Here is a 14,639-nt window from a genome sequence, read left to right as displayed (position 1 = left end):
GGTGCTTTTCCATTACATGGTACCTGCTCGACTCGACTCGCCTTTTTTGGTTTTCCATTACGAAAAAAAGTCCCTGGTACCTGCTAACAGGTACTTTTTTTAGTACCACCTCAGTCGAGGTTCCAAGCGAGCTGAGGCGAGCCAAAAAAGTGACGTGAAAACATGCAGACTACTGGTTGGTCAGAGAGAATCGTCACTATTCACTACGTCATCAGCAGACAAGAGTGCGGAGTGTCCTGACCTGAACAAACGCGCCATTTTTAAATAGTTTAGCCAGATATAGCTAGCAACTGTCCTCTTCAGAATCAGAATCAGCTTTATTAGCAAGGTTTCCGCAAACAAACAAGGAATTTGACTCCAGTTAACCTTAGCTCTCAAAGTACAACACTCACTTAACATATAAAGAATAAAAACAGAAAGGACAGTGAGAAATATAAAAAAAATACTGTTAAGTATGCAGTATAACAATACTATAGAATTTTGAAATTTACAAAAAATATACAATAACAATTGAAGAGAGGGAAGGAATAGTGCAATATCAGTATAGTCTGAGATTTAAGATTTGAATATAAATATAGTGCAAGGCAGTTCAGTGCAATGGTCATATATTAATAACAATTATGTAATCGTAAGATTGAAAATATACATGAGGTAGATGAGCAGAACAGTGTTGATTGACTTTGTTCAGTGTGAGGGTGGGGGGGTTATTTCTGAGTGTTCAACAGAGCGACAGCTTGGGGAGTGCCCTGTATCTCCTACCAGAGGAAAGGAGGTTGAACAGTTTGTAACCAGGATGTGAGGGGTCTGCAGAGATTTTTGCTGCCCTTTTCCTGACCCTGGACCGGTACAGGTCCTGGATGGAGGGAAGGTCAGCTCCAATGATCCTCTCTGCAGCCCTAATTGTCCGTTGCAGTCTGGCCCTGTCCTGTTTGGTGGCTGACCCAAACCAGACAGTGATGGAGGTGCAGGTGACAGACTGAATGATGGCTGAGTAGAAAGTGGCTCCTTAGGCAGATTAAACTTCCTTAGCTGTCGCAGGAAGTATAACCTCTGCTGGGCCTTTTTCTGGACAGAGTCAATGTGGGGAAACCACTTTAGGTCCAGTGAAATGGTTGATCCCAGGAACCTCAAGGAATCCACAGTGGACACTGTCGTTCTGGATGGTGTGGGGGGGAAGTGGGGGGGGGGGGGACTTCTCCTAAAGTCCACTGACATCTCCACAGACTTCTTGGGGTTTAACTCCAGCTGGTTCTGACTGCACCATTGGACCAGCTTGTTTCCTGATGTTGCATATTAGGGCGTTTACAAGTTCACAGTTTACTGTACAGGACTTTCAGTCTTTGACACCTGATTTCCTGAAAGTTTTGTGATAGTTTCCAGGCTGCGAGGAAACAGGAATTGAAAGAGAAAATGATAAAGGCAGTAGTTATTGTTGCTGTTTTATTGTTATGCAGTGAAATATAAAAAAGGGAAAGCACAAGCAGGTTTTCTTGGATGAATAGGAGCTGCTGCTGCTGCTTTCAGTGTTGAAGAAATGTTATTGTCACCCCAAAGAAATTATGTTATTTTTCCACACAAACACATTCTGGCTCAAAGGTTTAGAGAACTGGAGTGTGTGACAGATAGGACAAATCTGACTAAAGTGAAACGTAACTTCTTATAGCTCCGACTCCCCGTCCCCTGCTTCTGGTTCGCTGTCTCTGGATCAGTGTGGACGCCTGGCAGACACCAGCGTGGAGGATGTGGGACCCAGAGTGAACTCCTGTCACCAGCCGTCCCCTCGGGAGGACAAGAAGCCGCGCTGTGTCTCCGCCTCAACACATCCCAACCATCTCCAGCTTCCCTTCGGTGGACAGCCGGGGCAAGGCTCTGATGCCCCCTACTCATCAGGTAGATGAAATCATTACAGGTATATCTTTAGTGGCTGTGTACTGTACACCTGCTGTTTCCCAGAGACCTCTGCGTTTACCCAGAAACCCCCCTCTCCCCAACTCCCGGGTTCAAGGGGGTCTCTAGATCTCATAAAAAAAGTTGGCACACCCCGCACATAGCCTAACAAGGCTATACAATTAAATAGTCTAGGCGCGAGTGGCATAGGTAGGCCTAAGCTATAACTTGACACACGCACTCAACAGACAGAGAGATTGTTTTTTGTCAAACACAATAATGCATGTAGTCTTTAACTTATACACAGGGAAAATGCACTAATTGGCAGAAATGAATAAAGCCATTACACAGCCAAACTAGTGTTCTAGTCTTATAATGTACACGTAGTGGTAACAACACCTGGGTGTTCAGTCGTCTCGTGTGTTGAACCGTGGAAATAAATAGACAAACAATTTTGGAGTTTGCACTGAGATGTTGTCGGGAAGCCTATTCACTGAATATTCCGCCATCAGAGATTGTATTATATTACTGACAGGTGTTTAAAAATATCTGGGAACTTTTCCGGAGCTCTGAATGGCAGAGGATAGCTACAGATTTATTTATATTTAAGATGTATTGGTGGTATTTACCTCAAAAGCAAGGTGACTTCTTCGGACTTGCGAGTGCTGTCAAATCAATCGTATGCGGTTTGCTCACATAGCCTAGTGGTGTGGTGGTGAAGTGCAGTCATGCTGCGTTCAGGAGCGTAGGGTAGGCTCAGGTCTACGTCCTGTAGTAGCCTATATTTTATATTTTAATTTAACGTCTTTAATGGTAAGAGACCGCACAGGGATGATGAGCGTTTTTTAAAGATCCCATGACATTAGTGGTCCCCTAATACTGTATCTGAAGTCTCTTTTGTATAGACCTTAGTGGTCCCCTAATACTGTATCTGAAGTCTCTTTTATATAGACCTTAGTGGTCCCCTAATACTGTATCTGAAGTCTCTTTTATATAGACCTTAGTGGTCCCCTAATACTGTATCTGAAGTCTCTTTTATATAGGCCTAGTGGTCCCCTAATACTGTATCTGAAGTCTCTTTATATAGACCTTAGTGGTCCCCTAATACTGTATCTGAAGTCTCTTTTATATAGGCCTTAGTGGTCCCATAATACTGTATCTGAAGTCTCTTTTATATAGGCCTAGTGGTCCCCTAATACTGTATCTGAAGTCTCTTTATATAGACCTTAGTGGTCCCCTAATACTGTATCTGAAGTCTCTTTTATATAGGCCTTAGTGGTCCCATAATACTGTATCTGAAGTCTCTTTTATATAGACCTTAGTGGTCCCCTAATACTGTATCTGAAGTCTCTTTTATATAGACCTTAGTGGTCCCCTAATACTGTATCTGAAGTCTCTTTTATATAGACCTTAGTGGTCCCCTAATACTGTATCTGAAGTATCTTTTATATAGGCCTTAGTGGTCCCCTAATACTGTATCTGAAGTCTCTTTATATAGACCTTAGTGGTCCTCTAATACTGTATCTGAAGTCTCTTTATATAGACCTTAGTGGTCCCCTAATACTGTATCTGAAGTCTCTTTTATATAGGCCTAGTGGTCCCCTAATACTGTATCTGAAGTCTCTTTATATAGACCTTAGTGGTCCCCTAATACTGTATCTGAAGTCTCTTTTATATAGGCCTTAGTGGTCCCATAATACTGTATCTGAAGTCTCTTTTATATAGGCCTAGTGGTCCCCTAATACTGTATCTGAAGTCTCTTTATATAGACCTTAGTGGTCCCCTAATACTGTATCTGAAGTCTCTTTTATATAGGCCTTAGTGGTCCCATAATACTGTATCTGAAGTCTCTTTTATATAGACCTTAGTGGTCCCCTAATACTGTATCTGAAGTCTCTTTTATATAGACCTTAGTGGTCCCCTAATACTGTATCTGAAGTCTCTTTATATAGACCTTAGTGGTCCCCTAATACTGTATCTGAAGTCTCTTTTATATAGGCCTTAGTGGTCCCCTAATACTGTATCTGAAGTCTCTTTCCTGAAATTCAGCCTTGGTGCAGAATTACAGCCACTAGAGCCAGTCCCACAATGAGCCTGAGGATGTGCCATTTCTGTGTCTGTAGCTATTGAGGAGGAGAGAGGGGGGGGGGCAAGGTGGAGGTGTGGCCTTGACCAACTGCCATGCTTTGTTTGTTTGCAAGCCATGATGTCTCTCTCTCTCTCATGGGTGGGCCAAATTCTCTGGGTGGTCAAAGCAGAGAAAGGGGAGGTAACCTTTCCCCGTATGACGTCATAAAGAGAAGATTCCAGATCGGCCCATCTGAGCTTTCATTTTCTCAAAGGCAGAGCAGGATACCCAGGGCTCGGCTGGGGGAACTCACATTAATGTTAAAAAAAACTCAAAGTGAAATTTTCATGCCATGGGACCTTTAAGATTAAAGTACAATGCCACATATGGCAGACACCTTCAGATATGAGAGACCCCCTCAGATTTTTGACTTTGTTGCTTTCATGGGAGCCAGTCCTCACTCAATGGGAGCTCGGCTCCCTCTGGCTCCCACGTAATTTGAGCACTGGGTTTGCGTTAGGGTTACCCTTGAGTCATTCTATTATGGGAAAAAAGTAAAACCTCTTATTACAGCTTGTTAATGTGAATATGTTGTAGTTTCTTCACTTCTCTGTGACAGTAACATGTAACTGTGACATTTTATAGACCAGACAACTTATCCATTAATTGAGAAAATGTTCAACGTATTAATTGTAATGGAAAATAATCGTTAGTTGCAGCCCTAAAATGAAGCTGTACTCTTTTTTTGCATGCGTGTCTGTGTGTGCATTTGTGTGTGTGTATGTGTGTGTGTGTGCGTATGTGTGTGTGTGCGTGTGTGTGTGTCTGTGTGTGTGTGTGTGTGTATGTGTGTGTGTGTGTGTGTGTGCATATGTGTGTGTGTGTGTGTACGTCTGTGTTTGTGTGTGCATCTGTGTGTATGTGTGTTTGTCTATACGTCTGTGTGTATGCGTCTGTGTGTGTGTGTGTGTGTGTGTGTGTGTGTGTGTGTGCGTATGTGTGTGTGTGTCTGTGTGTTGGTGCGTCTGTCTGTGTGTGCGTGTGCTTTGCCAGGCCTCTCTACCTCAACACAACCCAGCAAAGAAAGAGGGAGCAGTGGTATCTCCGAATTCGCTGCAGACATCTTTAAGAGCAGTTGTGAGCTGGAAAAGGTACAGTTACAGTTTTTGTTACTCAGGTCTGTTCCTGACTAAAAAAGATTCTTAGTTGACTAACACTCATATGATTTTGCTTTATTTATGCTCACATAACTTGTTTGTTCTTGTTATATATAAAAGTTTCTAGTAGCGGTGCCCTGGCCGTAGTAGTTCTGACAGGAGCAAAGCAGGAAGAGTTTTGTCACTTTAACTCAATAGTTTTGGTGTCTAAACCTAACCAGACTGGGACCGTTTCACAACGTTAACGACGTGTTTAAAACCGTGACTGCTACCTTCCCTGGTTTAGATATGAGGACATATTTCCTTATTAGGGGCGCTACAGGGCAGGAACAAACAACCAATATTGTCTTATGATTTTGAAATCTTAATCGTCTAAGACCAAAACGACCGATAAGTTGAATAATCGACTAAGAGGAGGCAGCCATATTTATTACTACTTTTTGTAGTTTTTTGTACTTTTTGTACTTTTATAGATATGTGAAAGTAAAATCTGAGGAAGACGATGGTAAAAAGCACAATTTCTAGGTGAGTTCACTGTGTTAGACTAATATTCAGAGAGCTTTTTTTTAACACACCAGATTGATTTATGTTTTAGCTGTCAGACTCAGATATCAGTGTCATCTCTTAATCTCTTTAAAAATATAGAAATTATATCCATCTTCTCATGTGACGGTGGCGCCGGCAGGATTCTATTTCATAGTACCCACGGGTTAGGGGTTAGGGAGATAAAATCTGATACAAATTCATGAAAAAGGAAATGTGGGAACATAGGGCCTAATTTTGAAAAACATCTTAGAAATGTGGGAACATAGGGCCTAATTTTCAGTGATAAAAAATCTTAAAAATGTGGGAACATAGGGCTGTGGGAACATAGGCATGATCCCCATGATTCAAACAACATGCTAGCTCCGTCTGTGGGTTTAGCGATACTTAGCGTCCAGCAACCAGTTTATCTACGGATCGAGTAAAAATCAGCATTCTGATTAATAGTGGACGGGCTGTTGGTGAAATAACGTAAAACGAATGAGAAAATGATTACTGTGAACAGAGCAGAGAGCTGCCGTCGGCTGTTGCGCATGTGCGCATTTACTCATTGTTATCATTAGATGCGTTGCATGTCTCACAGAAAACAACGTACGCAGAGTGCGTACAGGATTACTGCTGCTGGCACCACTGACTCTGGATAACACAGTGTCCGTATGTTGATATTATAATGGCTGTGTGTGCAGGAGAATGCTCATTTCGTCGTGGTGGACATGGTGCTGGAGGTGCTGGAAGCTGTGAAGTGGAATCTGAGTTATGAGGGGTGGACACACTGCGACATGTGCACAGACAGACACAGGAGCGCGGCGGAGGACGAACAGAGACACGTGCAGATCTGCAGTTTAGGCGATCCTACACAAGACAACACCAAGACATCACAGACAAACACACACTCCTGTGCGCACACACACCGACGCACGCAGGATGAAGAGGAAGCTGAACATCTGCCAAAGACTTTCTCTGTCCTCTCCAATGACAGCGGGTTTGAAGGTAAAATGATTTACACAGCACATTTAGAAATAACAGAATATAGAAGATTATAACTGGAGTAAGATGTAATATTTTAGGTGTGATTTTTAGAACATTTTCTTATCTTTATTTTTTAATTAGTCTTGCAATTCTTTCTTTAAAACAATCACAATCGTCTTGGGCGGAGCTGAGCTCTGGACGGAGCCACAGTGCCTCTGCTAAATAGCCTCAGGAAGGAACTTGTTTTGGTGGAACGTGTGTACGTTCAGAAGTTTTGTGCAACAGAAAACTCAGATTGGACAGATAGTCTAGCTAGCTGTCTGGATTTACCCTGCAGAGATCTGAGGAGCAGTTAACCATAGTCCTCACAAATCCACCGGAGGTTAGAACGCCAACACAAAGAAAGAGGAAGGTAACGGACATCCAGCTGAAAAGAAGGTCATGTGGCAGAATGTCCGGCGGCACCTGAACAACCCCGGAGGTGGAACGATGTCGATATAGACTATTTTATAATAGTATCATATTTTTTATTTCTTACTTTGCTATGGCATTTTCAGAGACTGTCCTCCCCCGAAAACACTCCCATAGGTAATTTGTTCAAGCAGCAATTACAGCTCATCTTGGTGTTCATAGTTGTGAATGATCGACCGACATCTTAGTACAGTTTGGAGGACATGATGCATTTTACTCAGTATACTCATGTGCATAAAGCAGGTGGATAGAAATGTATCTACGGTCACATTTTCGACTGTTGTGGAAAGTATCTAAGTATTGTAGTTTAGTACTTTACTTGAGTAGTTCCATTTTCTCCTATGTAATTCTTTAAAATTCATGTTTATTTGATAACTTAAGTTACTTGTTACCTTGCAGATTAACAATATGTAATCTTCAACATGCCTGAATATTCTGTGTCTTCTTTTCAGACTATGTAGTCAACACGACACTGACACCGACACATTTTCTCACAAAGTAAGAAAAACACACAAATGACTGAGTGTGTGTCTGTCCAAATCTACATCTTTAGTTCAGGTTATGTCCATTAATGTGTGGTTTCCCATGATTCAGTGCAGAGTGGCTGGCTCAGCAGCTGGTGCTGGACTTCAGGAGGAGCTGGCTTCCCTCTCATGAGCCTCGGCGTGGAAGGAATAGCCTCCGTAGCTACCTGCAGGAGGTGAGAACACATCACAGAGACCAGACATCACCTGTGGAAACTCACGCTTAATAACTGTTTTAATCCAGACATTGCGTTGTTATGGACAGCCTTGTATGATATCCTACAAAATGATGGCGACCGCTGGCTGGTCACGTGATGGTCTCATAATATTAGTAGTAGTCTGAACAGTTTAATTTAGCTGACAATTTGACTGTGTGTCAGGTACAGAGCACCGTGAGGTGACGGTCATTTCAGAGGCTGTTACAATTAAGTTTATCCGACAAAAGTAAGCGTCATGCTGGTTAGGTGTTAGGGGTTCGGTTTAGGGGTTAGGGGTTTGGGTTAGGGGGTTAGGGTTTAACAGTTTACTTTAGACACCAAAATAACTAGTTGAGATTAGAAAATAATTGTGGTTTGGGGTAAAACACTCCCGGGACAGACTCACCCGTTTCCTGGGTGAAAGTCTTGTGTTTTCTCCTTAACTTCTTCTGGGACATGAACTCAGCTCCCCGGATTGAAAGCCCTGTTTTATGAGCCAAACATCCCCCCCGAACATCCTGCTCTTATACAGCAGCAGTCAATGTGCTGCTGACAGTAATAAATACGTGGAATACATACCAATTACAGTGCTTCACTTTACATAGCCATGTTTACAAGTGCTTCACAAAAACAGCTTGAAATGTCCAGTTCAGTTCATGAAAGGGCATACCTCTGAAATGTCCTGTCAACCTTTGCCCATGCCAAATATGTTATAGTTAGTAGTTATAAATGGTAACTGCAAGCGGGACCTTACTGTAAGCATGCTAAGAATAATGTATGGGATCAGCATGGGAGTGAAAAATGAAAAACATTTCTTTGTATATTAATTATTTTTCATTCCTCAAGGGTAGGGCTGGGTACCAAACTTTTTGGGCACCAACCAAATTGACTTCTTTTGTATCAAGTATCAAGAAAAATGCCTTGTCATTTAATACCAAATGTCTTGCCAGCTGCCAGGAACTGGAGGTGTGGTGGTGAGCAGAGGAAGCCTGGCAGAGGAGATTAGACTGAGGACCAGGATGAGAGGATCTCTGAGCTGGGCCCCGCCACGCTTCCAGATCATCTTCACTGCTCAGCCGACACACAGGTCCTCACCTTGTCTAGGGTTGGGCATCGTTTGGATTTTAACAATTCGGATTCCAATCTCGATTTTTCCTTCCAATTCCAGTTCATTACGATTCTTGATTTTGATAATTTGAGGGTTGGAGTTGAATTGGGCCATGTGCTTATTTCTTAAAGCCACATTTTTAGAGTGCTGTTTTCTGCGCTCCATGGCTGCAACACAACAAGGGTCTGGAAGGACGTTGGCAGCTACGGAAACCAAAACTTGTGGGTGGTAAATTTGGAACAATGATGATCGGATTAAAGAACCAAATTTTCCAAACGATTCCACTAAAAAACGATTTCATTGGAATCGTAAGTTTTTAAACGATTCCAAGTTGGAACTGGTTCTCGATGCCCAAACCTAAGATCATCTGACGATACTCAATACAAATACAAAAAAACCTAAAAAAAAATAGATACAGTATATGGACGTTCAAAGTTGACTGTTTCCTCCTCCAGACGCAGTGAGGTTGTGGCTCTGCAGCACTTCCTGTGTGCAGGCTGTGGGACAGCGGTGGAGCCCAGTGAGTATCGAACTGGAAACATTTTTAAATTGTCTGATAGGGTGGCTCTGTACAGTATAAAGCAAAGATTAGAGTGCTATAAAAAAGTCTGTCTGAGTTCTGCCTCTCTCTCTCTCTCTCTTTCTCTCTCCGCTACCAGAGTACATCAAGAAACTGCGGTATTGTGAATATCTCGGCAGGTACGTTGAATAATCTGATGGTGCAGCATGGTGGCCCAATAGTTAGCACTGCAAGAAGGTTCTGGGTTTGAATCCAGGTCGTTCCGGGCCTTTCTGTGTGGAGTTTGTATGTTCTCCCCATGTTTGCATGGGTTTCCTCTGGGTGCTCTGGTTTCCCCCACCATCAAAAAAACATGTACTAGGTTCTCCAGTCAGTGCCCTTGATCAAGGCACTGGCTCAGATCTGGAGTTGGTCCCCTGGCGTAAATGGCTGCCCACTGCTCCCTTGAGGGATGGGTTAAATGCAGAGAATGAATTTCGCTACATGTATGTGTATGTGACAATAAAGTACCTTTACCTTTGTATTATACAGTAAATTAGGAATACTAATGTATGGTAGGGCTCTGCTCAACTTGACTAACCTTTATTTGTCAAAACACAGTCTCACTCCCAGGGCGTCACAACCCGATGCTTGGTCAGGGGCCTTTGCCATTTGTTACTGATGCAAAAAGTGCCCTTTAGTCTCAGTGAGACGCCGGGGTCTTTCAACTCATTCAATATATAATCCCATCTGTGACGATATTTGATGCTCTGGGTAACACTTTTAGCGTCATTTTTCAACATGCTCGGTCGGGACCCTTGGCATCACTTTTTGACACTCTGGGTCGGGATGGATTTGGGGTCTTTTCCACTCGCAGGGTTAAACCGTTTCGTTAGGGTTAGGGAAGGATTGTGGGTGGGTTTATAAAATGTACGTTTAAGTGGCACATTGGTCAAGAATGTAACACAAACCTGACAAAAACATCGGCAATATTAAAATATTAAAGTTTCTTTAATTTTGAACAGATGAAAAAACTAGTTCATGGATGAAAAGACAACACAAGGGTTACATGTATTCTTTTTTAGCATGCAGTGCTTTTGGTCTTTAAGCAAAATCATTAAGCTGAATCCAGTGACTGAAGTAATTTGTAATTCATCTGTCAGGTATTTCTGCGACTGCTGCCATGGTGGCTCTGAGGCTGTGATTCCAGGTCGACTTCTGTCCTGCTGGGACTTTGGCAGGTAGTAAACTAACAACAATATGGATATGAATATTATTCACACATGAAGTTAAAATGCAACGCTGGAATGTAATTAAATACATTTACTCATGTACTGTTCCTAATTCCAAATGTTGAGGTACTTGTACTTTACTTGAGTATTTTCTTTTAATGCCACTTTCTACTTCTACTCCGCTACATTTCAGAGAGAAGTATTGTACTTTTTACTCCACTACATTCATCTGACAGCTTTAGTTACTAGTTACTTTACAGATTAAGATTTCTGCACACAAAACACAATGTAGTTTATATAATCTGATGTTTTATTATAAAGAAAACTAGCCAACAATATAACGGCCTACAAGTCCAGCTGAAATGATTAGACCATTAAACAGAGCAAGTAACAATGCCGTTAACACTAATTTACAAGACACATGTTAATAATAAAAGCATGCTTATTTATATAACATGATTCAATAATAATGGAGTTTCATTCATCTCTTCATTAAATCTCTCATAATTATATGAATATTGCAGATACCCTGTGAGTGATTTCTCCAAACAGCTGCTGGAGTCCGTGTGGAAGCAGCCGCTGTTTGACCTGACCTGCGTCGGTAAGACTCTCTACAGCCGAGTGAAGGAGCTTGAAAAGTTCAGGGTGAGTTAACCCTTGTGTTGTCCTCGGGCCAATTTGACCCGTTTTAAATTGTTTACGCTATTGCTTATACACATTTCTTGAAACCCTAACCCATTTTCTCAAAAGTGTATACACAAAACCAAATTCTCAAACTATATTCACTAAACACCTGACTCTGCTGGCTGCCAAAATAAAACAATGCTTTCAGATCATACACACAGCCAGTAACACTACGGAGCATTCATTAGACATTACCTCAAACATTCAAGAACACAGTGTCCAGGGCATGTAATTAAAGAAAAAAAAGTTTATTTAATAATAATAATAATAATAATAATATATTAATATAATATAAAAATTTCTAGATACACAAGGACATCTTACATGTTTAAGAGGTTATAAAAGGAGACAATACAACAGAATACATTTAGCTCCATAGAAATACATTTAACAAAATAGACAGCATCTGAAAAGTGCTAAGAAACGTCAGAAAAGCAGTAAAAAGATGTGTCAGGAGGTTTTCTATGGCGATGCAGTGATATGAAGACTTAAATTTAATTATATATTAATTTAATTAATTTAATTAATTGACTGTGTCTGCCTGTCGAATGTGGGAGGGGAGGGCATTCCAGAGTCTTGGTGCAGAACAGCTGAAGGCCTTGGCCCCCATGGTGGAGAGGCAGAATGTGGGGGTGACAAGGAGGCCAGTCGAGGAAGAGCGGCGGGAGCGAGAAGGGACATAGCGTGGTAGGAGGTCAGTAACGTAGCTGGGTGCGAGATTATGGAGTGCTTTGTAGGTGACAAGGAGGGTCTTAAATTCAATACGATAGTGCACAGGGAGCCAGTGTAGATTGATAAGAATAGATGTGATGTGTTCAGATGATCTGGTACCAGTGAGGATTCTAGCAGCAGAGTTCTGAACGAGTTGGAGTCTGTTTGTTAGCTTAGAAGAGATAATGGTGAAAAGGGAGTTGCATTAGTCCAGACGCAACGTGACGAGGGCATGAATTAGGATTTCAGTGCTGGATTGTGACAGTGAGGGTCTGAGCCTGGAGATGTTGCAGAGGTGAAGAACGAAGTCCGGGTAATTGCTTTAATCTGGGATTCGAATGAAAGGGAATTGTCCAGAATGACACCAAAGCTTTTGACTTGAGTTGACAGAGGGACCAAGATCTCATCTATGGTAATGTTGATGTAATGCTTCTGAAAGAGTGGATTTGGAGCCGATGAGCAGGACTTTTGTCTTATTGCCATTAAGTTTCAGAAAGTTTGTGTTCATCCAGTTTTGAATGTCTTGAAGACAGTTGCTGAGTAAGGTGGGAGGAAGGGGAGATGAAGGTTTTGTGGAGAGGTAGAAATGAGTGTCGTCAGCATAGCAGTGGAAGTGTATTTTGTGGTGTCTCATAATCTTGCCCTTGGGAAGGAGGTATATAATGAAGAGGAGAGGACCAAGCACTGACCCCTGCGGGACACCTTGTGGCACAGTCGCACAAGCTGATTTATAGTGTTTGAGTTGAACAAACTGTTGACAATCCTTGAGGCAAGAACAAAACCAGGAGAGTGCATCCCCTGTGATAACAATGTTGGCCAGACATTCAATGAGGAGGGGATGTGAGATGGTGTCAAAGGCAGCACTCAGGTCGAGTAAGATGAGGATGGACAGTAGGCCGGAGTCAGCTGCACAGAGTAGGTCGTTAGTGATTTTCACTAATTCTGTTTCAGTGCTGTGTTTATCGCGGAAACCAGACTGGAAATGTTCATACAGGTTATTGTAGTTGAGATGTTGATGTAGTTGATTTGCCACGACCCGCTCCAGTATCTTGGAGACAAATGGAAGGTTGGAGATGGGACGGAAGTTGTTTAAATCATCAGGATCATCCATCCATCTTCGTCCGCTTATCCAGTCTCGGGTCGCAGGGGTAGCAGCTCCAGCAGGGGACCCCAAACTTCCCTTTCCCGAGCCACATTAACCAGCTCCGACTGGGGGATCCCGAGACGTTCCCATGCCATGTTGGAGATATAATCCCTCCACCTAGTCCTGGGTCTTCCCCGAGGCCTCCTCCCAGCTGTATGTGTCTGGAACACCTCCCTAGGGAGGCGCCCAGGGGGCATCCTTACCAGATGCCCGAACAACCTCAACTGGCTCCTTTCAACGCGAAGGAGCAGCGGCTCTACTCCGAGCTCCTCACGGATGACTAAGCTTCTCACCCTATCTCTAAGGGAGACACCAGCCACCCTCCTGAGGAAACCCATTTCGGCCGCTTGTACCCTGGACCTCGTTCTTTCGGTCATGATGCAGCCTTCATGACCATAGGTGAGGGTAGGAACGAAAACTGACCGGTAGATTGAGAGCTTTGCCTTCTGGCTCAGCTCTCTTTTCGTCACCACAGTGCGATAAATTGAATGTAATACCACACCCGCTGCGCCGATTCTCCGACCAATCTTGCGCTCCATTGTCCCCTCACTCGCGAACAAGACCCCAAGGTACTTGAACTCCTTCACTTGGGGTAAGGACTCATTCCCTACCTGGAGAAGGCACTCCATCAGTTTCCTGCTGAGAACCATGGCCTCCGATTTAGAGGTGCTGATCCTCATCCCAGCCGCTTCACACTCGGCTGCGAACTGATCCAGTGAGTGCTGAAGGTCACAGGCCGACGATGCCATCAGGACCACATCATCTGCAAAAAGCAACGATGAGATCCCCAGCCCACCGAACTGCAACCCCTCTCCACCCCGACTACGCCTCGATATCCTGTCCATAAATACTACAAACAGGATTGGTGACAAAGCGCAGCCCTGGCGGAGGCCAACTCTCACCTGAAATGAGTCCGACTTACTGCCGAGAACCCGGACACAGCTCTCGCTTTGGTCGTACAGAGATTGAATGGCCCTGAGAAGGGACCCCCTCACCCCATACTCCCGCAGCACCTCCCACAGTATCTCCCGGGGGACCCGGTCATACTCCTTCTCCAGATCCACAAAGCACATGTAGACCGGTTGGGCATACTCCCAGGCTCCCTCCAGGATCCTTGCGAGAGTAAAGATCTGGTCCGTTGTTCCACGACCAGGACGGAATCCGCATTGTTCCTCTTCAACCTGAGGTTCGACTATCGACCGAACCTTCCTTTCCAGCACCTTGGAGTAGACTTTACCAGGGAGGCTGAGAATTGTGATACCCCTGTAATTGGCACATGCCCTCTGGTCCCCCTTTTTGAAAAGGGGAACCACCACCCCGGTCTGCCACTCCTTAGGCACCATCCCAGACTTCCACGCAATGTTGAAGAGGCGTGTCAACCAAGACAACCCCTCCACACCCAGAGCTTTAAGCATTTCTGGACAGATCTCATCAATCCCTGGGGC

At 43.5% G+C, this 14,639-nt stretch overlaps 1 protein-coding gene across 3 annotated transcripts in view; it reads left to right on the top strand.

Moving 5' to 3' along the window:
• The window catches only part of LOC116040358 (protein associated with UVRAG as autophagy enhancer), a 33,354-nt gene that overhangs the window by 12,683 nt on the left and 6,032 nt on the right, over positions 1 to 14,639 (top strand). For all 3 annotated transcript variants that reach the window (XM_031287537.2, XM_031286053.2, XM_031286849.1), the window contains exons 4-13: positions 1,664 to 1,890; positions 5,009 to 5,106; positions 6,342 to 6,645; positions 7,548 to 7,593; positions 7,690 to 7,795; positions 8,767 to 8,903; positions 9,380 to 9,444; positions 9,584 to 9,623; positions 10,587 to 10,664; positions 11,180 to 11,300. In XM_031287537.2, coding sequence (XP_031143397.1) covers positions 1,664 to 1,890; positions 5,009 to 5,106; positions 6,342 to 6,645; positions 7,548 to 7,593; positions 7,690 to 7,795; positions 8,767 to 8,903; positions 9,380 to 9,444; positions 9,584 to 9,623; positions 10,587 to 10,664; positions 11,180 to 11,300 — 1,222 coding nt within the window. The remainder of the gene's footprint in view (positions 1 to 1,663; positions 1,891 to 5,008; positions 5,107 to 6,341; positions 6,646 to 7,547; positions 7,594 to 7,689; positions 7,796 to 8,766; positions 8,904 to 9,379; positions 9,445 to 9,583; positions 9,624 to 10,586; positions 10,665 to 11,179; positions 11,301 to 14,639) is intronic.

Source organism: Sander lucioperca, chromosome 8 (genome assembly GCF_008315115.2).
Source record: "Sander lucioperca isolate FBNREF2018 chromosome 8, SLUC_FBN_1.2, whole genome shotgun sequence".
In the NCBI taxonomy this organism is placed as follows: Eukaryota; Metazoa; Chordata; class Actinopteri; order Perciformes; family Percidae; genus Sander; species Sander lucioperca.
The sequence above is the reverse complement of the archived record's forward strand: the minus strand, read 5'-3'. Positions and strand labels throughout refer to the sequence as shown.